This window comes from Halichoerus grypus, chromosome 2, assembly GCF_964656455.1.
Source record: "Halichoerus grypus chromosome 2, mHalGry1.hap1.1, whole genome shotgun sequence".
NCBI classification, from domain to species: Eukaryota; Metazoa; Chordata; class Mammalia; order Carnivora; family Phocidae; genus Halichoerus; species Halichoerus grypus.
Window position 1 is genome coordinate 173,219,413 of NC_135713.1, and position 27,893 is coordinate 173,247,305.

General features: G+C 39.5%; 1 protein-coding gene across 13 annotated transcripts in view; it reads left to right on the plus strand.

The window, feature by feature from the left end:
• ACACA (acetyl-CoA carboxylase alpha) overlaps window positions 1–27,893 on the plus strand; it is a 276,124-nt gene that overhangs the window by 75,841 nt on the left and 172,390 nt on the right. For 12 of the 13 annotated variants that reach the window (XM_078063979.1, XM_078063957.1, XM_078063981.1 and 9 more), the window contains 7 exons: window positions 11,058–11,190; window positions 12,494–12,632; window positions 19,790–19,899; window positions 20,709–20,790; window positions 21,749–21,847; window positions 23,327–23,433; window positions 27,279–27,389. In XM_078063979.1, the coding sequence (XP_077920105.1) occupies window positions 11,058–11,190; window positions 12,494–12,632; window positions 19,790–19,899; window positions 20,709–20,790; window positions 21,749–21,847; window positions 23,327–23,433; window positions 27,279–27,389 (781 nt within the window). Of the gene's footprint in view, window positions 1–1,215; window positions 1,356–11,057; window positions 11,191–12,493; window positions 12,633–19,789; window positions 19,900–20,708; window positions 20,791–21,748; window positions 21,848–23,326; window positions 23,434–27,278; window positions 27,390–27,893 lie in introns of those variants that run through there. The other variant, XM_078063999.1, reaches the window with a different exon arrangement.

The following is a 27,893-nucleotide window of genomic DNA, read 5'->3' on the forward strand; positions in this document are numbered from 1 at the left end:
GATATTTACCATATGATCCTGCAATTCCACTCTTAGTTACATACCTATGAGAAATGAAAGGATATGTCCACATAAGGATTTGTGCCTGAATATCCACAGCAACATTATTCATGATAGCCACAAAGTGGAAGAAATCCAATATCCATCAACTGATGAATGGATAAACAAAATATGGTGTAGCCATACAATGGAAAATTGTCCGTAAAAAGAAATTAAGTACGAATACTTGCTACAACACTGAAAGCATTATGCTAAGTGAAAGAAGCCAGTCACTAAAGACCATGATTATATGATTCTATTTATGTGAAATAACCAGAATCTATACAGACAGAAAGTAGATTAGTCGTAGCCTAGAACAGGGAGGGGTTGGGGGAAATAGGGAGTGACTGCTACTGGCTATGAGGTTCCTTTTTAGGGTAATGAAAATGTTCTAAAATTGATTGTGATGATGGTTCATAATTGTGAATATATTAAAAACCATTGAATTATATACTTTAAATGGCTGAAATATATGCTATGCGAATTATATCTCAATAAAGTTGTTAAAAAATTTCAAAATGAGTTTAGCAAGGTCACAGGCTATATGATCCATATACAAAAATCAATTATATTTGTATATACTAGCTAGCAATAAACAAGCAAAAAACGAAGTGAAAATAATTTCATTCACAATGGCATCAAAAAGAAAATACTTAGGAATATATTTAACAAAAGAAGTATAAGAATTGAGTATTAAAAATTATAAAACATTGCTGAGAGAAACTAAAAACCTAAATAAATGGAGAGACAGTCCATGTTCAGGGATTGGGAAACAGTATTGTCAAGATGGCAGTTTTCCCTAAATTGATCTGTAAACTCACAGTCCATATCAAAATCCCAGCAGGCTTTTTTTTTTTTCTTTCTAGAGTTTGACAAGCTGATCGTAAAATTTACACGAGAGCCCAAAGGGCCTAGAATAGACGAAACAGTTTTCAAAAAGGAAAGCAAAGTTAGAGGACTTACACTACCTGATTGCAAAACTTGCTGTAAAGCCATAGTTTTCAAGGCACTGTGGCATTGCTGCAAGGACAGGCATATAGATCAGAAGAACAGAATTTAGAGTCCACAACTAACCCTTTTGTATTGGGTGAGTTGATTTGCAAAAGCGGACTATCCTTGATCGAAGGTTTCTCTGCCTGGAAAAGCCCAGCGTAAAACAGTCTCTCGCAGTGTGTGCTGCAGTGTAACTCAGACTGCATTGCAATCACGCCAGCTCATGCATCACTGTCTGCTGGATAAACCGCCACGTCATCCTCGGTGCTTGGCATGTTACAATGCTGGGATCACTGTGGGCTTCTGGTTGGATGTTGTGCCAGGTATGTGTCTGCTTCGGACACTCTCTATTCATGGTAGATGAAAATGGGGATGCTTTGAATCGGGAGGAATGAATGTGGCTTTTTTATTTCTCGTGTTCTAATATTACAGAGGATTGTGAGCAGCATCCATAAAAGATGAGAAATTCAAGCTTTGTTTTTGGATCTGGGTGTGCTGTGTTAGTGTTTGGTTGTTTTAGAAAGATCCCTCTGGTGAAAGGAAGCACAAACTCGATTATTCAGTGTACCTTTTTAGTATATTTTTCTGATAAAATCGAGTGCAGAGTAGCCTGCTTTACTCTATACACCGGGCTTTATTTGGTTTTTGGGTGTTGACCTTATTATATAACAAAGGCAGAGCATGATTCTCTTGGGAACTGCCTACATCTGGAGACACTTAGATGTGTGTAAAATCAAACTGCTTCTACATCTGTGGTCACTGTAATTGTTCTGAACAAAGACCTCAGCGCTCTATTTTTTGAGACACATTATTCTGAAGAGTCATAAAGATAGGAGGGCTCCTCTGCATCAGCTTGGTTCTTCAAAGGAAAAAAAAGTAAACTTGACTAACTTTATCGGACCTTTGGCATAGTGTGTAAGGAATGATGCGAAGTGGTGCAGACCAGAAGACAACCCAGGACGTACATTTTCGATTATGGCTGATGGTCATGTTGAGTGGCCTGATTGAATCTTTTCAGGTCGGGTCATCCAAATGTCCCAAGGATCAGGGTTTGTCTGCCTTAATCATCTCTTTTCTTTCTTTTTTTTTTTTTTTTTAAAGATTTTATTTATTTATTTGACAGAGAGAGACACAGTGAGAGCAGGATCACAAGCAGGGGGAGTGAGAGAGGGAGAAGCAGGCTTCCCGCTGAGCAGGGAGCCGGATGCGGGGCTCGATCCCAGGACCCTGGGATCATGACCCGAGCCGAAGGCAGACGCTTAACGACTGAGCCACCCAGGCGCCCCTTAATCATCTCTTTTCTATTTGATCATTTATCTTCTATCTCTGCTCCAAGTTATTTGTATACTTCTGTTTTGGAGGCTTTTTCTGGAAGATTAATAGGTTCTTAGCATAGTTGGCATCAGATGATTAACTATTTCTATCCAGCATTTTGGTGGGAAAGAATTTTTCTGTGGTGCATGAATCAGGTTACCACATTACTCTGGTGAATTATATTCTTCCCGAGAACTTATCATAGGAAGTTGCTATTCTATAGATTCTAGCTGTTGGAGTCTCTCCCATTACAAGGGAGCAATATCATTAACAACAGTTTTATTAGAAGCTAAAGTAGGACTTTAACATTCAGCCACTGTTTATTTTATTTAAGGGATCTATCTCTGGCAGATTTGCTTTTATAGCAATATACGTGTCCCAGTAGCCTTTCTAGGTAGAGTTTTTTCCTTCCCTACTTAATCTGGGTTAGACCTCTGTGTCTAAAGTATTTGTCTGGGCCCCTTTTCTTTTCAAGGATTTTGTCCACATCTTCTCTATATCCCATTTGTCCCAGCTCCATTCTTACTCTCAAGTTTGCATGAAGAAAATCTCAGATTTTGTAACTTTAAAAAAGGTTTTTGCATGCATGTATCAGTACTTTGGCCTGAAAATTAGAATTGTGGCTCCGACTTTATTCAAAGTTCCTTAGTAGTGGCATGTCCTGTCCTTTCTACTTGCTTTCTTTACCTCCTGACCTGCTTTCCCCCTTCTTGCAAGCTGATAATCAGTATTATTTGTTTTGATTGGATCTCAGAAATTACCTACTTAGACTGTGTGCTGTCCTCCCTCTGGATTTCATGACCCCATTATTTTCTTGACTTAGTCGTCCTTGTAAATGTTGTCTTTTTGCCTGGGGCCCTCCCTGTCATGTGCTCTTGGCAGCCAGGAGAGACTGTGGAGCTTTTCTCTGGTGACTGTCAGAAGAAAGTGACCGTTGTTGAAACATGTTTGCTGCGGCTAATGCAGAGCTAAGATCTATCTTCTAGTTATACAAGGTTTTATATTCCTCCCCCTCTCCCCTTAGTCCCCTTGGGAAATCAATTCTGTGTGTGAACCAAGTTGAGGGAGAAAATAAAAAAAGGAGGAAAGGTGGGGAAATACGGAAATTGGGGACAAAGTAGACAAAAAGACTGTAGTTTGAGTCCATCAGGAATACTCCAGTCTGACTGAAGCAGGGCCAAGAAGTAGGCAGAAGGCACTGTATCTCTTGTCCTCCTGGGTTTTAAGCACCTGCAACAGGAGGACGGACTGCAGCTTGTGTTTACAAGGCTGAAACCCGAAGAAAAAATCTTCCATTCCTTTGCCATCTTGATATGGAGGGTTCTGCAGAGGAAATTAAGGAGATGAGATATTACATGCTTCATAGGTAAGTTTTAGGGTGCCATATTTGGGCAATATATACCTTTAAAAACCAGTAAGTCATTGACAGCTAAGCCCTGGATCTTAGGGGAAATTTGATTTTTTTGTATCTATAAGAAACCTTTTTATTTTAAAGGAAAGAAATAAAAACTCCCATATTTGCTCCTGGATTTCTAAGCCTTTCTTTTACATTCAGAATTTGAATCAAAGCTACCCACGCACGTGTGTGATATTGTAGCCACGCTGAAAACAAGCACCCCTGCGAGGACCTTGCTGTGCTGTTCTCTCGTTAAGGGATCTCAGTCTGTGCCTGATTTGCTCACCGGCTTGGGCTGGTTTTTCAAGAGTGACATCTCTTCACCTACTGCAAAGGGAGATATCAATTCTGTGTAGTTTTTGTGTAGTATGAGCATCCTGTGGAAGATAGTTTTGAGAAAACTTCTTAAAAATACGTCTCTGGACACATTGATGGAAGAGAAATCCATTGATTGGAGAATCTGCAAGACCATGAGGTTCTTGATCTGTGCAGGGTATTAATGTCTAAGAGCTGCCTATTCCAAGATTTCTCTAGAGGCTGGCAAGAGTCCTGAACGAGTTGTCATTTCTGTCTTGCTGGTCTAACAGGGTGGGGAACGTCCGAACCTTAGGACCCACTTTTCCTTTCTTACCCGATGTTTTCCTGCCAGAACACCGTGGGTTGTTAATTGCCTTGAGTTGGAAAACGGTTTGCATTTACAACTGTAAATTTATTCATCCTTTTAATTTATGTAAGGTTTTTGTACACAATTCTCAATTCTTTAAGAGATGACAACAAATTTTGGTTTTCTACTGTCATGTGAGAACATTAGGCCCCAGCAACGTGTCATTGTGTGAGGAAATAAAGTGCTGCAGTAAAAAAGAAAAATGTGTCTCTGGGGCCGGGAAAGGTACCTGCTGCCATTGCCTTACAGTGTGACGGTGGCAGCCGGCCTGGAGTTGTGGAGGGTGCCAAGCTCTCCGCCCGCCACCCCCCCGGGGGTCTTTCTTCTTCCTGTCCCTAGAACTTGGGGCTGAGGAGGAAGTGAATCAGGCCTTCTTGGCCGTCTTCAAGCCTCTTGCAGGTCTGTGCCTGTCCATCAGAGGATGAACGTCAAAGACCTGAATGATGGGCTTGATAGCAGTCAGTAAGGGCTCCTCCGTTATCTTTTTTTATTTGCTTGTTTTTGCAGTCTAGAGTTCTTATTCTGAAAAATATTGCCTGAAAATTAAACTGGACCTTGGTGGAAACAGAAAATAAGCAATAAACACTGAGTTGACAAAATTTATCTTTAGAACAGTTATCCTTTCCTTTTCCTTTTCATTTGACCTCTTCCACCCTTTAGGGGGAAAACCAAGCGGAACTTCCACTGGGTGTCAAATAACTAAAAAGCATTAGAGCTATATATATATATATATATATATATATATATATATAACATATATATAATAAAAATGATTTTTATGTATATAAAAGCATTTTTATATAACACTGTTTTATTGTTTTTTATTTATTTTTATTTTTTTAATTTTTTTAAAGATTTTATTTATTTATTTGACAGAGAGAGAGATAGCGAGAGCAGGAACACAAGCAGGGGGAGTGGGAGAGGGAGAAGGCAGGCCTCCCGTGGAGCAGGGAGCCTGATGCGGGGCTCGATCCCAGGACGCTGGGATCATGACCTGAGCTGAAGGCAGACGCTTAATGACTGAGCCACCCAGGTGCCCCTTTACTGTTTTTTATATATAAAACAATCATATATACACACATGTATAAACAAAACATACATATAAATCACACACACCAAGTTTTGTTTTTCTGTGGGTAAATACAACAGGTGATCTGTCCACTCTTTTCACAGAGGCATCCCTCCTGGAGCAGCCTGTCCTCCGATTTGAACTGTCATCTAGGGAATTTGCTTCTCTTCTTTATTAGCTCCTCTGTTTCTTACGTCCCTTCTTTTCCTTTTTCTTGGTTTACTCCATCCTTTTGGATGACAACATTCTCTAATAGCTTCCTGAGAAAAGATAGGTGAGTGGTAAAGATTTTGAGATCTATTCTTTCTTTATACCTGATCCTCTTGTTTTCAGCATGGTGCCTTACTTCAGAATATGCCTATGTGAAGGATCCCTTCATTAAAAGTAAGATTTTTTTTTAAAAGATTTTATTTATTGGGGCACACCCCAGACCATGCTCTCTCTCTCTTTCAAAGAAATAAATAAATTATTTATTTAAGATTTCATTTATTTATTTGACAGAGAGAGAGAGAGAGACAGCTAGAGAGGGAACACAGGCAGGGGGAGTGGGAGAGGGAGAAGCAGGCTCCCAGCCGAGCAGGGAGCCCGACGTGGGCTCCGATTGCAGGACCCCGGGGTCATGACCCGAGCCGAAGGCAGATGCTCAATGACTGAGCCGCCCAGGTGCCCCAAATAAATAATTTTTTAAAAGATTTTATTTATTTATTTGAGAGAGAGAGGGAGATGACATGAGCGGGGGGAAGAGGGGGCGGTAGAGGCAGAGGGAGAAGCAAGCTCCCTGCTGAGCAGGGAGCCTGATGTGAGGCTATCCCAGGACCCTGAGGTCATGACCTGAGCCAAAGGCAGACACTTAACAACTGAGCTACCCAGGCGCCCCAGTAAGACAGGTTTTTGTTTTTCTCCCTGCTTTGATTATAAATGATCCTCAGAGCACTCTAAACTATTGATTAAATCTTATGACCAATCCCTTCTCCACTTTAATTTCATCAATGCTTTGCTTCCTTTCTTGTCTTAAACTCAGATAGCTCCTTACTGATTCTTTTCTTTTTTCAAGATTTACTTTCTATTTTATTTTTTAAAGATTTGTTTGTTTATTTTAGAGGGGTGGGCAGAGGAAGAGAGGGAATCTCAAGCTGACTCCTTGCTGAGCGCAGAGCCTGATGTAGGGCTTAAGCTCAGGACCTGAGCCCAAATCAAGAGTCGGGCACTTAATTGACTAAGCCACTCAGGCGCCCCTATTTTTTATCTGAGAGAGAGAGCAGGAGTGAGGGGGTGGGGGATGAGCAGAGGGAGAGAGAGAATCTGAAGCAAATTCCCCACTGAGTGCAGAACCCAACACGGGGGTCCATCTTATGACCCTGAGATCATGACCTGAGCTAAAATCAAGAGTCAGTTGCTTAACCAGCTGAGCCACCCAGGTGCCCCAGCTCCTTAATGATTCTAAGTTATAACTTACCTGTCCCTTCAGTCCCTCCTTAAATAACTGACAGCTGATCTCTGAGGAGTGTGTGTGTGTGTGTTTAAATTTAGGTGTATAGAATTATGTAACATAATCCTTCCTGGCACACTCATTGGTCCATTTGTGGCCTACTATTATTTATTTGGTTAGTTATTGCAGTCTTTAAAACAATAATGTGAAAAGAATTTGAAAACCCATCACCTAAAACAAAGGTTGATCCCTGGCCATCACCTCATCCAACCATATGGTCTCTCCTCCTCAGCGCTTCTCCCTGCATTCTTCCACCCAGATAATCATTTTCCTTAATCACATGTTCATCATATTCTTTTATCTTCCTGTTTATGTAGTTTTACTGTAACTCTATGTATCTTCCAAAAATGTGTATAATTTTAGTTGTTTTAACTTTATGATATGTTTTAAATTTATAATCTGTACACAGTCTTCTTTATATAATATTTTTGGAGTTCTTGTATATTAATCTGGATACTTGACTAAAGTCTCCTATTTCTAATAATTTGCAGAATCTTTTGTGTTTTCTCTGTAAACGATTATATCACTCACAAATAATGACAATTTAACTTCCTTGTTTGCAATCCTAATGCCTCTAATTTATTATTTTTTTCATTTTATTGCACTTGCTGGGAAATCTAACACACAGTGTTACATTTATGGATTTCTAAATTTTTAAAAATTGTTATTTATTATTTTGAAAGATTTTATTTATTATTTATTTGACACAGAGAGAGAGAGATTGAAAGAGCATAAGCAGGGGGAACTGCAGGCAGAGGGAGAGGGAGAAGCAGGCTCCCCACTGAGCACAGAGCCCGATGCGGGGCTCGATCCCAGGACCCTGAGATCATGACCCAAGCTGAACGAAGGCCAATTAAGCCACCCAGATGCCCCTTCATGTACTTTTTAAAAAGATTTTTATTTATTTATTTGAGAGAGAGAGAGAGAGCATGAGCGGGAGGGAGGGGGGCAAGGGGAGAGGAAGAAACAAGCTCCCCGCTGAGCAGGGAGCCTGATGTGGGGCTTGATCCCAGGACCCTGGGATCATTACCTGAGCTGAAGGCAGATGCTTAACTGACTGAGCCACCCAGGTGCCCCCATTTATGGATTTTCTAAAATTAAACAATACTTGCATACCTGGGACAAACTCAACTTGGTCGTGGAGTAACGTTTTTTTACTAATATTTTACCTATCCTTGCACCAGTACCCTACTATTTAGAATAGTATATTTAGGAATTTTGCATTTGTAGTCACGAAAAAAATGCACCTGGACTTTTCCTGTTATGTGACATACTTGTCTGGTTTTGGTATCAGTGTTACTCTAGCTGAGGAGTTTTACTTCTTCTTTTTTTTTTTTTTTTTAAGATTCTATTTATTTATTTGAGAGAGAGAAGGAGAGACAGAGAGCACGAGAGGGAAGAGGGTCAGAGGGAGAAGCAGACCCCCCGCTGAGCAGGGAGCCTGATGTGGGACTCGATCCCGGGACTCCAGGATCATATCCTGGGCCGAAGGCAGTCTCTTAACCAACTGAGCCACCCAGGCGCCCGAGGAGTTTCACTTCTTATTGTCTGGAAGTTTGGTAGACTACTGCCCTTCAAAGTTTGAAAAAACTTGTCTTTTAAAACCATTTGGATCTGGGTTTTTTGTGTGTGTGGGAAGATTTTAATCATACCCTTTTATTTTGAAAATAATTTTTTTAAAAAGATTTTTTAAAAATATTTTATTTATTTGACAGAGAGAGAGAGTGAGAGCAGGAACACAAGCAGGGGGAGTGGGGGAGGGAGAAGCAAGCTTCCTGCTGAGCAGGGAGCCCCATGCGGGGCTCGATCCCAGGACCCTGGGATCATGACCTGAGCCGAAGGCAGACGCTTAATGACTGAGCCACCCAGGCGCCCCTAAAAAGATTTTTAAATTTTATTTGTCAGAGAGAGAGAGAGAGTGAGCACAAGCAGGGGGGAGCAGCAGGCAGAGAGAGAAGCAGGCTCCCCACTGAGCAAGGAGCCCAATGCGGGACTCGATCCCAGGACCCCGGGATCATGACCTGAGCCGAAGGCAGACGCTTTACCGACTGAGCCACTCAGGCTTCCCATAGTTTGAAAAGAAATTACTGCAGCATCAAGGTCAGAGTGCAGGAGAAAGGAAGAAAAGGTGGGAATAAGAAAACAGCTGTCCACTGAACAGTGTATACAAGTGCTTAGTTATAGCTGTTATCTCATTGAAACCCCAAAACACCTTTTCAAAGAGGGTCTGTCAGTCAAGGTCCAGTCAGGGAAAGAGAAACTGCCTTAAGTATTATAAACAGTGGGCATTCAATAGTGAGGACTGGTGACTTGGGTGTTTTCTGAAGTAGCCTCAAATTAATACTTGCAGGGGCGCCTGGGTGGCTTAGTCGTTAAGCATCTGCCTTCAGCTCAGGTCATGATCCCAGGGTCGTGGGATCAAGCCCCGCATCAGGCTGCCTGCTCCACGGGAAGCTGACTTCTCCCTCTCCCTCTATCTACTGCTCTGCCTACTTGTGCTCTCTCTGTCAAATAAATAAATAAAACTTCAAAAAAAAAATTAATACTTGCAGGAAGTAGCTACCACCCCTAAGGCTGGGAGAACAAAAAGGAAGAGGTAGGGTTACCAGAACACAGGAGCTTGAAGGAAGGCCCCTGGGGGCCAGCACTTGCACCTCTGAGAGGAAGCTTTGAGTAGCTGGTGCTTAGAGCAGATGGAAGCCTGGCCGGACAGGTCCTTGATCGATAGGCCCAGGCAGCATAGCCCAGAGGCTGCGTGAGCATGGGAAGGCTGGGACTCTGCCAAGGAGCCATCATCTGCTGCTCCTGGTACCTCTAAGGGATGCAATGAGGCCCTCACCAGGAACGTTGAAAGATTCTAGAGGCCAGAATTAACTCTCTCTTACTGTGGAGCAGTGATGCTAAAAGCTGGAAAACAAGAATGAAATCCCTATTCTTACTGTCCTGCCTTCCCATTGGCAGAACTGAACAGTTTTGCAGAGTCTTAGCTCTGTCATCACAGAGCAGAGCGTAAAAGGATGAGGTCGGAGCCGAGAGACAGTAGGTAAATAACCAGAACACTGTATATTATGTGTATTTTGCAAAGAGAAAACTGAAGCTGAGCAAGGTTAAATTATTTGCTAAGATCATTGGAGCTATTAAGTGGGCAGATCTGGATTAAACTCAAACCTATGCTGTTTCTACTACGTATTTCATCTATCCTTAACACACCATTGATTGTTAGAGGCACCATTATTGTATGTACCACTGAGGAAAAAAAAAATTCTGCCAGTTAAAGCACACCATCAGTTGTAAGATACATACCGATTTCAGATATATTTTTTTAAGATTTTATTTATTTGAGAGAGCATGAGCACAAGTGGGGGAGGAGGGGCAAAGGGAGAGGGAGAAGCAGACTCCCCGCTGAGCAGGCAGCCCAACACAGGGCTCGATCCCAGGACCCCGGGATCATAACCTGAGCCGAAGGCAGAGGCTTAACCGACTGAGCCACCCAGGCACTCCCAATTTCAGATATTTTTTTAAAGTTTTTTTTTTTAATTTTTTTTAAGGAGGAGTGTCTTCTAATCAATGAAATACGATCTATTATGCTGCCTTGTAAAGTATCTGGTTTTGGAGTTACTGATTTTGAAAAGCATATGGAATACAGAAATAAAATGCTTAGTAGGCAGTTAAAAGTTTAGTCTCATAAGAAAAATGGAGGCTGGAGATACAAAGGTGAAAGTCATCTGTGTGCCAGAATCATGATCCAGCAATAGCCTTGCTGTTTATTTAGCTTTCCCAGTCTCTATTATCTCTATCATCTCATTTCATCCTGTCTTTTACCTATCTCTTTGTGATGGCATCTTTTCGTAAGCCTTAATATTATCTTATTCAAGAACACTTAATTTTTTTCTTAAATTTCCACAAGCAAAGACTTCTTTTTCTCTTTTCCTCTTCTATTCAAAAAGTATGTGATCTGTCAGCGTGCAGTCTTCACAAGGGTGCAGTTGGAAGTGCTGTTGTAAGTATGGTCGTGAAAAGCAAATCTCCAGGGGAGATAGACAGTGTGAAAAAATCCTATCTATAGACTTTCATGCTTTCTCTATTTTTACAGGTCCAGCATGTCTGGCTTGCATCTAGTAAAGCAAGGTCGAGACCGAAAGAAAATAGACTCTCAGCGAGATTTCACTGTAGCTTCTCCAGCAGAATTTGTTACTCGTTTTGGGGGGAATAAAGTGATTGAGAAGGTAAGTTATAACTTGCTGAATTATTTTTTCAAAAGCTCATGAGGTTCAATGCCTAGACTTGTTGTCTAGATTTGCTCAAAACTGATACTTGGATTTTCAGAGACTGCCTCTTTCTGCAGAATTAACCTCTCTACCTCCATAGTCCTGTGAATTTCACCATTTTCTATGTATTTACCACTGATAATTTAGGCAGGGGTAATTAAAAAGATGAAGTGGTGGTCAAAAAGTTCTTTTTTAAAAGATCTTGCAGTTTTATGGGGTTGGGCTGCCCCACTCTGAGAGGGTATGAGAAACCGATTAGCTCATGGGGTAGCGGTGAAGAGATACGTCACCACACTGGAGCAAGAGCTAAGGGAGTGGAGGGAGTTTCAGAACAGAAGGCCTGAATAGTTTGATGCACTGCAATTTAATGGCTTCCAGCAGATATTTGAGGTGTTTGGAGGGACTACAACGTATGAAGTACCTAAAGAGATTACAAATATTTTGAAATGTTAGGAGTAGTTCTGTGCCCCTTTTATCTAAACCATGTCCGAGCTGAAAGGACGACTTGGCTGAAAGAGCTCGCAGTGATTAAAAGAATAAAGCGTGGGGACCTATACTCCCACTTTAGGAGTATTGCTCCAGTGGTGTCCTTCTGGCAATCTTCCAATAAAGACAGATTGTGTATCTCCTAGCCTCTGTTATCCTGGGGCCATGATTGCAAGATAGGTCAGGAGAGGTTTGTTTACAGAGACGTTTCAGGATCATTGGTTCTTCCACTCTTTTTCTTGTGACCATTCTTTGTAAGGCAGTCTCTACAGTTCTAAGGCATTTAGGGTTCAGCATTTTGGAGAGAGAGAGTGGTTGGTGCCAGCGTTCTTACGCCTGTTCAGGACTCTGCACCTTGTTTAATACAACAGGGAATAGTGCATGACATTACACTGTTTAGTCGTCCCCCATTCCTTAATAATACATCATTCCTCTGAAGTTTGTCTTCTGTTTGTCTAGTAACAGGTATGGTAGAATAATTTACCAACTCACAAGATTTGAAAAATTGTGATTTTCCCCTTGAAGAAATGAAGATAGAAAGCAGTAACTTTTAGCTGGCACATATTAAAGTATTTGCCTAGCTAACATTTTAAAATATCCCTTGATTATGTGGGAGCTGGTTCCTAACTGCCTAGACATAGCAACACAAATTCCTAATTGCAAATCTGGCTTTTCAGAGAAAAACAGATCTACAGAAATGTAGATCTGCCTTTTCCTTGATCATTGCCTGCCTTTTGTACTTTTCTCTCCAATTCTTGTCCTGCCACTCTCCCAGGTGCTTATCGCCAACAATGGCATTGCAGCAGTGAAATGCATGCGGTCTATCCGTCGATGGTCTTACGAGATGTTTCGAAATGAACGTGCAATCCGATTTGTTGTTATGGTAACACCTGAAGACCTGAAAGCCAATGCAGGTGAGTGATTAGCATTAAGAAAGCATCACCCTTGGGCGCCTGGGTGGCTCAGTCGGTTAAGCATCTGCCTTTGGCTCAGGTCATGATCCCAGGGTCCTGGGATCGAGCCCCGCGTCGGGCTCCCTGCTCAGCCGGGAGTCTGCTTCTCCCTCTGCCCCTCACCCAACTCTTGTGCTCTCTCTCACTCTCTCTCTCAAATAAATAAAATCTTAAAAAAAAGGAAAGCATCACCCATGAGCATAAAGCATTGGAATAGCAAAGTCTTAAGTAGGAGAATGTTAACTTAGGGGGAATTCCCAAACCCAAGGTTTTCGCTTTAAAAAAGTGTCAATAATAGGCATATACAAGTGATTGTACTATATTTAACCTCAACACAGTCTCCTGTGTTCTAAGTAAAAATAAGTGGACATTTAACCAGTGTTGTTTGGGGTTTCCAGGTGTCTGCCCTTCTAGTGACAAGTATTTGCTAAGCTATATACTTTAGCATGTGTAAGTGGAAAGATTTGGAAGGAAATGGCTATTTCACTTACAAGCTAAACTACATTGAATTTTAGAGAATCTTAGGGTTAAGATTATTTTTTACCCTCCTCCTGAGGAACCCAAGTGGGTTTTATCTTGCAAGCTTTTCTGCATATTCTCTCTCCTCAGATGGCCCTCCATCTGAGAGTTGTAGATAAAGACTGTTAGGATAGCCGAGACAATATGGCTAGTCTTTCCTCTCCGTACTTTTTATTGCTAAAGTATAATCTCTAAGGTAGAGTACCCACAGATAACATTAGCTCTTTAAGGAGCTATCTTTTTAAACCTATTTTGGTCTGTGTATGTTCTCTCTCTATTGAGACAATGTGTTAAGACTATTCTTAAGGAGTAGGGATTATTATATTATCTTATTTAGAAACAAGATAAGATACCATTTTATTGGAAAGCATATGTTATTATATAAAATCATTTAGTTTGACCCTTTAACATCTCTGAACCACAATTTTTGTATCTGTAAAAGGAAGATCATAATGTCTAATATACTGGATACTTATAAAGATGGAATTGTCTGAAATAAACATAAAACTACCTTGCATGATTTCTTTTTCCTCATCTATTTCCTACTAATTCATTTATTTATTTACTCAGTGAACACAGAGACCCATAGTTGAATAAAATGTGATCTTGCTCTAGGAAACAAATAATTTCAATACAGTGAGGTAAGTGTTATAAGAGAAATATGCACAGGGTACTGTGAGAACACAGAGCTGAGGCATCTTACCTCTAACCCCTGCTCTTGGTAGCAGGGTTAAGAGAATGCTCTCTGAAAGAAGTTACGCCTAGCCAAGAATGAGCAAGAATTAGTGAAGCAGTCAATATGACATTCCAGGCAGGGCGTTCCAGGTAGAAAAGAACAGTCTATGCAAATGTATGAAGGCATGACACAATGGTTTACTGGAACCTACAAGTATACCTGTTAAAGTTTAAGATGTGAGCTAATATTTCTCAAGGAGGGCGTTGATTTTTATCCTCAGGAGCATAGACTTTATTTTTTTAGGGGGGTGTGTGTGTGTGTTGGACATTAAAGGATTGGCATTTTAAATGGATTAGTTGTTTTTAACAATTCAAAAGTCGAAGAGTATAATGAATCCCTTCTTATTTACCTATCATCCAGCATCAGCTATTATCAACTTGTGGTCAATCTTGTTTCATCTTTACTTTCACCTCCTCCCCACTCCACACATAATTTCTGAAACAAATCCTGGATATATTATTTCATCTGTAAGTATTTCAGTGTGTATCTCTTAAAGGCACTTTTTCTTTTCTTGAAACGTAAGCAGTTAGATGGACAATTCAGATAGCATCTTGGAAGATCCATTTGTGGAAGGCAGTACTACAGAACATGATGAGGCTGAGAAGAGAGAAGAAAGGGATGGTTTAGAGGCTTAGGAGGTAAAATTAGCAAGAGTTGATGATTACTGTTAGGTTTCTAATTTGGTTGACGAGGCGGATGCCAGTATCATCAACAAGGGCAAAATAATAATGTAGCCAGAAGAGGAAGGTTTTTTGTGGGGGTAGACAAATGAGATTTGGAGTACTTCTGGTATAAGCAAATCCTATAAATCCTGTAAAAAGTTGGATATATCCTTCCAGAATTTAGAAATAATGAGAGCTGGAGACTAAGAGTCTACGTTATCAGCAAACATATAGTAGTTAACACTACCCCCCCGCTCACAGAACAGATAGAAAATGAAAAGAAGAGGGCTAAGGATGAATTTTATAGAAGAGTAAAATTTTAGGGATAGACTCAGGAAGATCGGCCCATAAACAGTGCTGAGAAAAGATGACTGGAGACAGAGAAGAAACAGAAGAGAGGAAAAGAATTTCCATAAGGAAGGGCCAAATGAGTCGGCGATCCAATGAAGTAGGAATAGAACCTGTCCAGTAATTAGGAAATCATGGTAGCGTTTGCAAGAATAGTTTCAGTGGAACAATATGAATGTGCAGATAATAGAGGACGTTAAGGAATGAATGGGAAGTGACATGCAGATAGCCAATATAGACAGATTTTTTTTTAAAGAATTTTGAATGAGAAGGGAAGAAGAAAAGGTAGTAACTCAAGAGAAATCCAGGGTCAGGGAGGATTTTTATTTTTAAGAGTGAAAGAGACTTGGGAATGTTTATAGTTCAAGAGGAAGGAACCAAAGAAGGAAAGGAGTGGAAGTGCATAGGGACCTGGAGGAGGTAAAAGGGGATGTGGTCAAGAGCACAAGTGGACAAAAATAAGCATATTCCCTGGTATTTATTCTGAGGAACAAAAAAATCAGTAATGGGGGGTGCCTGGGTGGCTCAGTCGTTAAGCGTCTGCTTTTGGCTTGGGTCGTGATCCCAGGGCCCTGGGATCGAGCCCCGCATCAGGCTCCCTGCTTGGTGGAAGCCTGCTTCTCCCTCTCCCACTCCCCCTGCTTGTGTTCCCTCTCTTGCTGTGTCTCTCTCTGTCAAATAAATAAAATCTTAAAAAAAAAAATCAGTAATGGGGTAGATGTATTCATACAAAGATATATTTTCATTGTAGTGTTATTTAAAATAATGAGAAACTGGGACGCCTGGGTGGCTCAGTCGGTTAAGCATCTGCCTTTGGCTCGGATCATGATCCCAGGGTCCTGGGATCGAGTCCCGCATCGGGCTCCCTGCTCAGCGGGGAGCCTGCTTCTCCCTCTGCCTGCCGCTCCCACTGCTTGTGCGTGCTCTCTCTGACAAATAAATAAAATCTTTAAAAAAAAAAATGAGAAACTGGGGGAGTAACTTAAGTGTCCAACATGAGTGGATTAGTTACATAAAATGTGCACCAATTCTGTGAAGTACCATGCAGACATTAAAAAATATGTTGTGGAATAACATTTGTTGGTCTAAAATGCAGTCTAATAAATTGCTACATTATTTATCTATTTTTGTGTAGCAATATTACCATAAACTTGGTAGCTTAAAGCAACAGTCATTAGTTCACAGTTTCTGTAGGTCAGAACGTGGCTTAGCTGGGTCTTCTGCTTCAGGTATCATAAGACTGCAATCGGTCGTCAGCTGGATCTGCAGTCTCGTCTGAGGCTTGACTTGGGATGGATCTACTTTCAAACTCAGGTGGTTGTTGGCAGCTTTCAGTTTTCTATGGGCTGTCAGACTGAGGGCCTGAATGTTTAGCTGGTTATTGGCAAAAAAAAACTACCCTTGACTCCTTGTCATGTGGGCCATCCCAAAATGACTGCCTGCTACGTCAAAGCCAGCAAGGGAGAGTCTTCTAGTAAGATCGGTTACTTTCTTATGTAATGTTTTCATAGAAGTGACAGCTCCCTGTCCTTGCCATATTCTCTTGGCTAGAAGCAAGTCATAGATCTGCTCACACCCAAGGAGAGGGGGATTCCTTAAGGTATGAAGACCTGGAAACTGGGATCATGGGAACAGACAATGTGTCTGTCCATCACTGTTGCAAAGAAAAAAGTTAGCTATAGGGTGACATAATAATAGGGAATAAATACATTGCATATAGTCAGAAAAACAAAGGTGTAATGGCATATACCAACAGCAATACTAGTTGTCTTTCAGGGTGGTATTTTGGGGTGTTTTTATTTCTGTTTCTGCTTTTTCTAACTTTTTTACAAAGAGTTTATACAATTTTACGATTTCTTTAAAAGTTATTTGCAAAATAGAACTCCAGGAGGATTATAATACTAGTGGTATTGAATTAAGGAATTAGTATTTTGGATGATTTTTCCTTTTTTCTAACTTTTCTATTATGTTAATTATTTTAGTACCTTTCCTGAATATAATTTATGTGCCATAAAAAGTTCACAGTTCTATGAGTTTTAGTAAACTTGTACCACTGTGCAGTCACATAGGAATCCAGTGTAAAACACAAATTACTTTTGTAATTTAAAAGATTATGAAGAAGGAGGCTTATGGAAGAGTTGGTTATTCACATGAGGAGAGGACTTTATCTTCTGAGACCTGGAGTGGGGTGGGGGGGAGCAGGCATACTTGACAGGTTAAATGAGGGTGGTAATAATCAACCCAGTTGCATATTTTTATGTTATGCTCATTATTGGGAAAGTTGGAGATGTGGATGATTAGTGTAATCTGTGGTAAAGAACCAAGGGTTCTCTTTTGAGGGAAGTTTTGTTCATTTGTGAGTATTCTTTAGCATATCTGGTGGTAATTATGGCAACTGTGGGAACCAGGAGACGATGAAGAAGTCCAAGCTGTGTGAATAAGATGTGCTTTCTTCTTCTATTTACCAGGGCTTCCCTTAAGGGTCTGCAATCATGATAATAGAAAACTGATTGGTGTGGAACTCTGAACCGTTGTTGGTTGGTGACCACAGTACCTTTGTAGACTGCGTTTGTGTGCGTGTGCATGTGTGATGTAGGTCAGAAATTAATGTAACTTTTTTTTTTCTGTACCCAGGGCTACAGAACTTCAGAAAAGACTAAACCACAGTAGAAAAGTTAGATGGATTTGACTATATAAAAATTTTTATTTAGCAAATAAAAAAAAGAAAAGTTAAAGACAAATAGTAATCTGGAAAAACATTTTGCAGCAAAGAGTGTCTACCTATAATAGAGAAAATGACACCCTTCAGTAGAAAACGAACCAAGAACATGAACTAGGTAGTTAATAAAAGAATGAAAAAGGAACAATAAACATATGAGAAGAAATTTGATACTAATGGTAATCAAAGAAATGCAAACCAAAACAGTAGTCGATTGGGATTTTTTAGTTTATAAGACTGGTAAAATTTAAAAGAGTGATAAGGGGCACCTGGGTGGCTCAGTCGGTTAAGCGTCTGCCTTGGCCTCAGGTCGTGATCCCAGGAGCCTGGATCGAGCCCCGCGTCGGGCTCCCTGCTCAGGGGGAGCCTGCTTCTCCCTCTCCCTCTCCCTCTGCCCGCTCTTGCTCTCTCTTGCTCACTCTCTCAAATAAATATATAAAATCTTAAAAAAAATAAATGAGTGATAATATCTAATTTAGATTAGAGTACAGATAATTTGTCACCCATGTTGCTGATGAGAGTCTAATGTGATTCAATCTTTGGAAATGTGGAAACCTTTTTTTTTTTTAAGATTCTTACTTATTTATTTGACAGAGAGACCCAGCGATAGCAGGAACACAAGCAGGGGGAGTGGGAGAGGGAGAAGCAGGCTTCCTGCTGAGCAGGGATCCTGATGTGGGGCTCGATCCCAGGACCCTGGGATCATGACCTGAGCCGAAGGCAGACGCTTAACGACTGAGCCACCCAGGTGCCCCCGGTGGAAACCTTTTGACCTAGTACTTGTACTTCTAGGAATGTATCCTGTGGGTGTAATTGGACAGTAGTACAAGGATATTCATCATTGCATTATTTTAATATTTTCCAAATTATTAATGACCCATATGTCCAACAATAAGTTAGTGGTTAAATGAATTATGGACTATTGTGACATTATGGAATAGTAGACATCCATTGAAATATCAAGTATATATTAAATATATCTAAAATGTTAAATATATATATTATCAAGTATACCTTTTTGTCATGTATGGGAAGATACCCACAATATATTGTTACACTGGTTAACAATTTTTGGTTTCTAGTACAACAAAGCATGAACTGATTATCTTTGAGTGGTGGGAGAATGAGTGATTTTAGCTGTTAAAAAATAGTATTACATCCTGATATATTACCTTTTTTTTTTTTTTTTTTTTGTAATTAACATGCTCTCCCTTTTATTGTCAAAGAGAACAATAAACCTGTCTTTCTTTTGAACAAACTTTAGGCCTTTGTATCTTATTTTGAAATTTTTTTTTAGAAGGACATGAAACCTTTAAAAATTAAGAACAAGATAGAAGAAGCATTAATAAATATGGTAGAGATGGACCTTGAGCAAGTTACTTGACTGCTCCAAGCCAATTTCCTGTAAACTAGGTGCCAATAATACCTGTCACTTGTAGGAATTTTGAGTATTACATAATATACGTTAACTGCTTAGTATAGTCACTGTGCCCTTAGCTGCTCTTCTACAGTTGCTGCCAGAATAGGAAGAGAGAGACATCGGGGGACCCTGGGCAAGAAAAATGTAGGGAGCAAAAGAAGGTATCTTTTCAAAGTGTCTTTCAAATACGCAGTATCTCCAACATTCCAGATAAACTCTCTTCAAGCACTTGGTAGATGCCTGTAACTGACCTTTCCTGTTCAGCCAGTCTACAAGCCCTTCAGGATCTCCCCTCCCTTCCCAGTTTGTCCCGGCTCTGCACCAGTAAAAGGGCTTTCTCAGAGTACAGTGCAAGTTGACGATAAAGACTGTCAGGACTAAAACTTTTTATCAGACTAGAATAATTGTACAGGGGTCTCTAAGTGCCATCCTCGATACAGACATCTTAAAGACCCTTCTAAAAGGTTACATAATGAAATGTTTGAGAACTGTTGTTTTAGTATAAGAGCTTCCTAAATATGAGATTAGCACATGTTAGTGCCCGTGACTTCATAAAGTCAGAGCCTCTAACTAAATGGTCCTGGGACTTACCCCGTTAACACAGTTTGTCCTGTCGTTACCTGTGATGGTATCTGTCCTTTACAGAGTTTTGCTCTGCTGTTATATTTCTGAAAATAAAGCATGTGTTCTCTATTAATTTGCTTGCATTTTCAGAATACATTAAGATGGCAGATCACTATGTGCCAGTGCCAGGAGGACCAAACAACAACAACTATGCAAATGTGGAATTAATTCTTGATATTGCGAAAAGGATTCCAGTACAAGTAAGAGATGCCAGTGTGTCCTTTCAAACCAGATTTAGCCATTTGACTGTTAGATGCAAGGGGCTATCCAGAGAATTTTAAATTTTATATAAAGCATCTTTGTTGAAAGTTTGATAAAAGCTTTTTTATACGGGATATAGCAGATTAGGAAAAGAAAGATGGAAAAAAATGAATGAGTCAAAAATAAAGTAAACATAATACAAACAGAAGGTTTGTAAGGGTCTTTCAGAGATTATTTATGTTACCCATTTTACCTTCAAACTATTTCAAGTAAGTAAAAGCTCCTGATTCCAATGGAATATTCTTACCTCAGAATATGGTGGTGTAGAAGCAGATTATTTCTTCCCTATTATATTGTGTTAGGAAATTTAGTGTAAATGTCCTTAAGCCCAGAGAGAAAAAAACTAGAGATTTATATGGCAGTGTAACCACTAGATATAAATGTGGAGTTGGGTGACCAAAGTAATTGAATCTGTGAAAGAAAACCAATATTTCTAGAAAGGACTCTATAGAGTCTAGTGGAAAGGCTATGAATTGAATTTCCTAAAGAGCAGCAAGACTAGCTGGATCTTAATATCAACTTCAACTTGGTTTTGACCTCTTCAGAGGTTTTGCCACAATGGACTGCTTATTCTTGTTCTGTAAAAAGTTTGCCAAGAATCAAGCACAGAAGCTGAATTAAGCGTTCGGCTCTTGTGGAGTTATTGTACCTCATGGAGTAGGGTCAGTCTTGGTAGAGAGTACTACAGTTGATCATGTATTTTTTTAGTATGAATTTTAAGAACAAATCATATTATCTTCCCTTATAGGCAGTGTGGGCTGGCTGGGGTCATGCTTCTGAGAATCCCAAACTCCCAGAACTTCTTTTGAAAAATGGCATCGCCTTCATGGGTAAGGCTTTCTGACATACTCTTCCTGTCTTTCTGGTTCTCCCTGTCAGTTTTGCCTGTATTCCAATCTATATTCTGCTTTTCTTCTGTTTAACATGCACTGGGCTCTTATTTTTCCTCAATTAGCAACTCCCAGAGTAATCCTCTTCATTTCTTTTTCTTTTTTTTCTCTTCCTTATTTCTTTCATCCTACTTATCTTTCTTCATCTTGTCTTTTCTGTCCCCAGGTTCTTTTCCATGAGATATGGAGAAGGCTCTGATTTCTAAAACACTGGCCTTTTAAAACTTTGCCATTAATTTTAAGAAAATATATGGAGAAAAGACCTCTTTTTATATAGCAGAACTAATTGAGTATTAGGATACCCTAGCACTGTGCCCTTAAATATGAATCAGCACCTTCACATTTAACTATATAGGTTATATTCTTGCAAGTGAGTGCTGTTTCTTCTGACTTTCCTGCTCTCCTATAGCAGAGAGAGAAATCAAAAGAGTATATGGCTCAAAGTGTTTCTGTCTCTATCTCAGAGACCTTCCACAATGATGACTATGTTTTGTAAACCCTATTAAAGATAAATCTTCCTTTTGGATTCCCCTAAGACCAAGGAGGGCATATTTCAGACTTGAACCCCAAACTTTTTAGTCCTTATTTTAGGATTCGTTAAAAAGAAAAAAAAAAAAGACTTTGATAATCTGGTCAAGTTGGATCATGAACGATGATAAAATCAGTTAGATTTGTTAGGAATTTAATTCAGTATATATCCTGAACTCTGTATGCTAAGAGCTTACTACATTTGGATGAGTCATAACATAGTAATTCCCCTAATCAAGTTCATGATCTCCATGATATGTAATGTAGGGGGAGATAAGACAAATACAAAAATAATTATATAGAAGACAAAAATCTGTGTGACAGAAATGAGGCCAAAATGTTACAGTCAGGGTTCTTCTCTTGTTTTTAGGTCCTCCAAGCCAGGCCATGTGGGCTTTGGGGGATAAGATTGCATCTTCCATAGTGGCTCAAACTGCAGGTATCCCAACTCTTCCCTGGAGTGGCAGTGGTAAGAAAATATTTCTTGTTTGTATTTTGAAGCGCAGAAAAGCTCAGTAGGTATTTGGGACTGTGGCCTAGGTGTTAAGTTTATTTAAAATGTATTGGGTGATGGGCATTAAGGAGGGCATGTGATGTGATGAGCACTGGGTGTTATATGCAGCTGATAAATTATCGAACACTACATCTGAAACTAATGATGTACTATTTGTTGGCTAATTGAATTTAAATTAAAAAAAGGGAAAAAAATGTATTCGGATATGTGATAAGAAATAGAATCGAGGTTGATTTATGCTATCTTGTATTTCCTAGCTTAATTAATACACCTGTGATTTTATCATGTCTTAGGAATATAAATTTTGTACCAGGTGCACAGATGCTAGACTGTGATTTAAGTGATCTAGGGACTTAATTTGAATTTGGAGAAACTCTAGGAAAACTCATATGGTTCTGTAGATTGGGATCTGCTCTGGGTAGGCTAGAATCTTTGTCAGAGATGGACTTTGGCGGAATTAGGCCTTTGAACCTGCCTGGCAGGTGACCTGGATCACTAAGAAAAACCTAAAAACCCACTTATTCAAATATTTGCCTGCCAGTGTTTTCTTAATGTCAGCCCACTATCTATTGATGATTTGCTTTGCCTGTTCAATACCATTCAACCTCTCCTTTGCCCTTGATGCAGAAAATGAGGGCAATAGTCAATCTTTCTTCCAGGCATACAGAAGAATACAATTTTTCTTAAAATGATTTATACTTGACTAATCCCTTAAAGAGTGCTGTGTGAATCATTGTAGCTGATAACAATATGAACTTGCCTTTTTTAGTACTCCAGCACAGGGAGCAGACATACTCTAAAACCTTTTTTAAATGGGAATGACCATTGTCTTGAGGCTGAACAGATTTGAACTCTTGTTATTCTGGCTCTCCAGGGGGATTGCAATATCCTCTCCAGACCTGCTGGGTCAAACAGTTTAAAATAAAAGGTTGAATTTGTTCTTGTTTGAATGGAGAGACTGTAGCATTCCCCTTGTGGCTGAGTACAGGGACATTCAGGGAACATGAAATCATGACTCTGGTGAGGCCTATAAAACCGCCATTTCCATTTCTAAGGGCTCATAAAGATTGAATTATTTCCCAGACCTCTGGCCGTGGTGCAGGCCTGAACACACAAATCGAAGGTATTTTGCCTGCTGAGTTGCTGTGAAAAGTCTGACTTTTTTTGTGTGTCTTGTATGTCCTTGCATTTTTATAAGTTTCCTCCCTATTAGCTCTCCTGACTTCTTCCAGGGTCAGAACCCGAGTTGCCAGCTCCTGCTAGAGCTAAATATCGTTAACCCCAAGGACTGATGAGGTTTTTATGCCATCCTTCTTTCTCACATTTACCCTCAATTTTGGATAAATATGAGAGCATTTTAAAGAAGGAATAGCAGAAAACTGACAAGAACAGAAGCTTTTTTAGCAGCTTTTAAGTCACTGTTATCTATTACAGGTCTTCGTGTGGACTGGCATGAAAATGATTTTTCAAAACGTATCTTAAATGTTCCCCAGGAATTATATGAAAAAGGTTATGTGAAGGATGTGGATGATGGGCTGAAGGTAGGTTACGAACTCTAGGGAGTGATGTCTTTCAACTGACCAGTTAGAGTCACAAACAAAGTAATTTGTAGCCTGGTTCATGATATACACCCATGATGGCATTGGGGTTGTAAGAACCGGAGATACAGTTTATAGAGTAAGGAAGTGACCTAGATTTAACAAAAATAATTTAAATTTGTTTTGAAGCAAGCTGCTCACCTGGACAGAACATTTCTTAGGTGGCTAAATCAGAGCTTTTAGGAAGTACCGATTCTGCTCTCTACCACCTGTTAGTGTGTGTATGAGGTGGCAGGGGTAGGGGACAGAGCGACACACAACACACATTTGCCCCTGCTTGAATTCAAAACTAAGAAGCCAGGCAGACAGAGAAATGTCAGCTTTATTTCAAATGGAGATGTTGGTGAAAATGGCTTCAGTGTGTAGCAACAATCAGATTTGTAAACTGAACGCCTGAGTTCAGCATGCTTACTCACTGGGTACTTGCGGTGCTGAGTAACCACAGACTTTCCTCTGCAGACACAGAGCTTTTTACCATTCAGCTTCTTGTATCACTGAGAGCTGACTAAGAGCATATGTTCTGTGCAGTGGGCTGATCCCAAAGGGCAAGAGGCTGAGCTCTGCATGCTCAGTTCCTCCTTCCAAACTGACCAATCACACCATTCACTCTTTTTCCCTTGGGGAGGGGTGAGGGAGGGAGCCAAGAGAGGCTGAAGGTGTCTAATTACTGTCCATTCTTGTAGAAACAAGAACCCAAGCAAAAGGAGATCCTTTCTCCAACAGTGCCTTTTCTTTCTTTTATAGTTCTCCCCATTTTGTTCCCCTTTCACTTTTTAAATAGTTGGAAGTGTCAGTTATGCTTCCAAGTAGATGATGAAAGAGGCTATTTTAGAAAAACACACTATTTGTGTTTGACTTTGTATGTTATAAATTCAAGAGGGATGCTGAAAGCTCAACTAATTTTGCTCTTTTGTTTGCATTTCAAGTTAAGCCTCTCGTAATCTCCTGAATAATTATTTCTAATTGAATTGCAAACGCTATACTCTATTTGCTGTAACTTGCAAAAGAGTAGAAGCCCTTTGTAAGGAACTAGCTATTTTGCTTATCAATTGAAATACCTTTTTTTTTCCTGATCATAATTTTAAATGTAAAAATTTCTGGTAGAAAATTTGGAAGGCCAGAAAAGAGATGATGGTAAAACCACCCATAAACCCACCATCCGGAGATAGATACATGTTCATAACACATTCATACATCTTATTTCAGCCTTTTTTGATTCATAGTATATATTATTATCATGTAGTGATCATCTTTATTAATAGATTCTCATAATTATGATAAGTATAAAATTAGGGTCTTACTGTATATATATATATATATATATTGTAGTATATATACTGCTAGAATATATACTTAGTAATCCTAGTTTCTTTTCCTATTTTTTATTATGTATAGGCATTTTCCTCATGACATTAAAATTCTTCTAAGATATTCTAAAAAGGGGCATCTGGGTGGCTCAGTCGGTTGGGCGTCTGCCTTCGGCTCAGGTCATGATCCTAGGGTCCTGGGATCAAGGCCTGCATCAGGCTCCCTGCTCAGTGGAGAGCCTGCTTCTCCCTCTCCCCCTGCTCGTGCTCTTTCTCTCTCTCTCTCTCTCACTCTTTCTCTCAAATAAATAAATAAAATCTTTAAAAAAAAAAAAATTCTAAATGGATGACCTGTGCCTAGAGCCTTCATATCTTTTTACACAAGGCCTACCTTCTTACTGCCATCATGTGGACCACCCTATTTTTTTTTTTTTTTAAAGTTTTTTTTTTGTTTTTTTTTAGATTTTATTTATTTATTTGACAGAGACACAGCGAGAGAGGGAACACAAGCAGGGGAGTAGGAGAGGGAGAAGCAGGCTTCCCGCGGAGCAGGGAGCCTGATGCGGGGCTTGATCCCAGGACCCTGGGATCATGACCTGAGCTGAAGGCAGACGCTTAACAGCTGAGCCACCCAGGGACCCATACCCTATATATTTTTTTAAGTCTTTTTCACATTTGTGGCTGATTCTTTGGTACTTATCACTCAGTGATAACTCTTTCTTTGATAACATTATTTCATCAGGCTAACTCTGTTTATAAGCATAGAAGTGAATAGAGGTAAGAGAATTTTAGAAGAGATGGAACTGTACTTAATCGACTAATTCAACATTTGAAATGCTCTTCTTTCTGTTGGTACATGTTTAGGTATTGTTATAATGGAAACCGTAAATCACTGGAATGTTTTAACAAAGGAATGACTTAGTTATTCTAAATTTTGGTTAACTTTTCCCCACTTTACTTTTTGCCATAACAATACAATCTGGACATCTTCTGTATTGTTACATGTAAAAGTCACCTCATCCCTTTTAATACTTGCACAGTATTCTAATAGATGGACATATCTTGATTTAACTAGCTCCCTCCTTAACAGATATATAATAATTTCCAGAAAGTTTTAGGATTGTTACCTGATCATTATTAAATTCTGTAAATGCAAAAACCGCATTTAGAGTATGTGTTGAAAATTAGTGTTCTAATTTTTTTTTAATATTTTAGTGTCTTGTTATTTTTATCTTTTATGAAAAGTTGAGTGAGAAAATAATTTCTGGATACACGAGAGTTCTGATTTGTTGAATCTTTTTTTTTTTAAAGATTTTATTTATTTATTTGAGACAGAGAGAATGAGAGAGAGAGAGCACATGAGAGGGGGGAGGGTCAGAGGGAGAAGCAGGCTCCCTGCCGAGCAGGGAGCCCGATGCGGGACTCGATCCAGGGACTCCAGGATCATGACCTGAGCTGAAGGCAGTCGCTTAACCAACTGAGCCACCCAGGCGCCCCTGATTTGTTGAATCTTATATGTTGTCAGAAGCTGTACTGGGACCATCAGCATTTTATTAAGTGAACTACTTACACCTTTTTTAAAAATAAAAATTAGAGGTAATACATGAATACCTACATACTATAATTCCAATAATAGAGAAATAAATATAGTAAAAAGTGGAAGTATATCTACCCATCTTCCTTTTAGAACTCACCACTGATGTATATTCTAGACTTTTTTTTTATACCCTGATATGTGGGTGTATGAATGCATACATAATCATATATAAATATATAAGTTTTAAAAAAGATTTTATTTATTTATTTGAGAGAGAGAGCGCAAATGGGGGGAGGAGCAAAGGGAGAGGAACAAGCAGACTCCATGCTCAGCGGGGAGCCTGATATGGGGGCTTGATCCCATGACCCTGAGATCATGACCTGAGCCAAAATCAAGAGTTGGATGTTTAACTGACTGAGCCACCCAGGTGTCCCATAAACATGTAGTTTTATTTTGTTTTTGATGTATACGGGATTATTTTAGGTTGAACCATATGAAAATGCCAGTATTCAACATTTTTTTTTTTTTTTAACCTACAAAAAAAGGTTACTTTCTTTTTGTTCAACCTAATGCTACAAATACTGTTACTACTTTTTTTTTTCACCTATGTTACTACTTTTGTTTTTCACCTATGTCTTCAGGACCTTTCTATTTTACTACTTTCGGACCTACCAACAACAGCATTTTTTTTAAGATTTTATTTATTTTTATTTAGAGAGCGAAAGAGAGAATTTGAGCAGGAGGAGGGGCAGAGGGAAAGGGAGAGAGAGAATCCCAAGCAGAGTCCATGCCCGACATGGGGCTCAAGATATGACCTGAGCCAAAATCAAGGGTCAGTCACCCAGGTTCCCCCAATGACAGCATTCTTAAAGGGAGAAGGTGCCAGTTTTCTCCTTCCCTGTTAATACTACTCTTATTTCCATTTTTCTCTTTTTTTCTTGAAGGCAGCGGAGGAAGTTGGATATCCAGTAATGATCAAGGCCTCAGAAGGAGGAGGAGGGAAAGGAATCAGAAAAGTCAACAATGCAGATGACTTTCCTAACCTTTTCAGACAGGTAGAATACTAGTTGTTTTTGTTTGTTTGAATTTACATGTATGTCAGAGATATATCAGAGATACATGATATAACTCACAGTATATATATAAACTGTTACGTTGTACACCAAAAACTAATATAATGTTGTATATCAATTATACCTCAATAAAATAGAAGATTATAAGTCATAATATAATTTGGATGTCCAGAAAATATTTAATTTTCTCTGTAAGTACTCTAGTCTTTCTCTCTAGCTCCTACCTCCTTATTAGCAATGTCCAGTTCAGTGTAAGGTTTTATTCACTAAGGTAACTCAAACAATAGTTATTCACTCTATGTAAAAGTGCTCAGTTTCTCAGATAGCTCTTCCCTGTATGGTGCATGTGGAAGAGACACTAGTAAAAGATTGTGCAAAGTAAGATTGTGCCTTTCTACCTTTTTGTGTCCCTCTTCTGCTGTCACTGTAAAGTGTGCGGTTAACTCTTACTCTGGATGCTCTTGGCTTGGCCAGACTCAGGCTCTC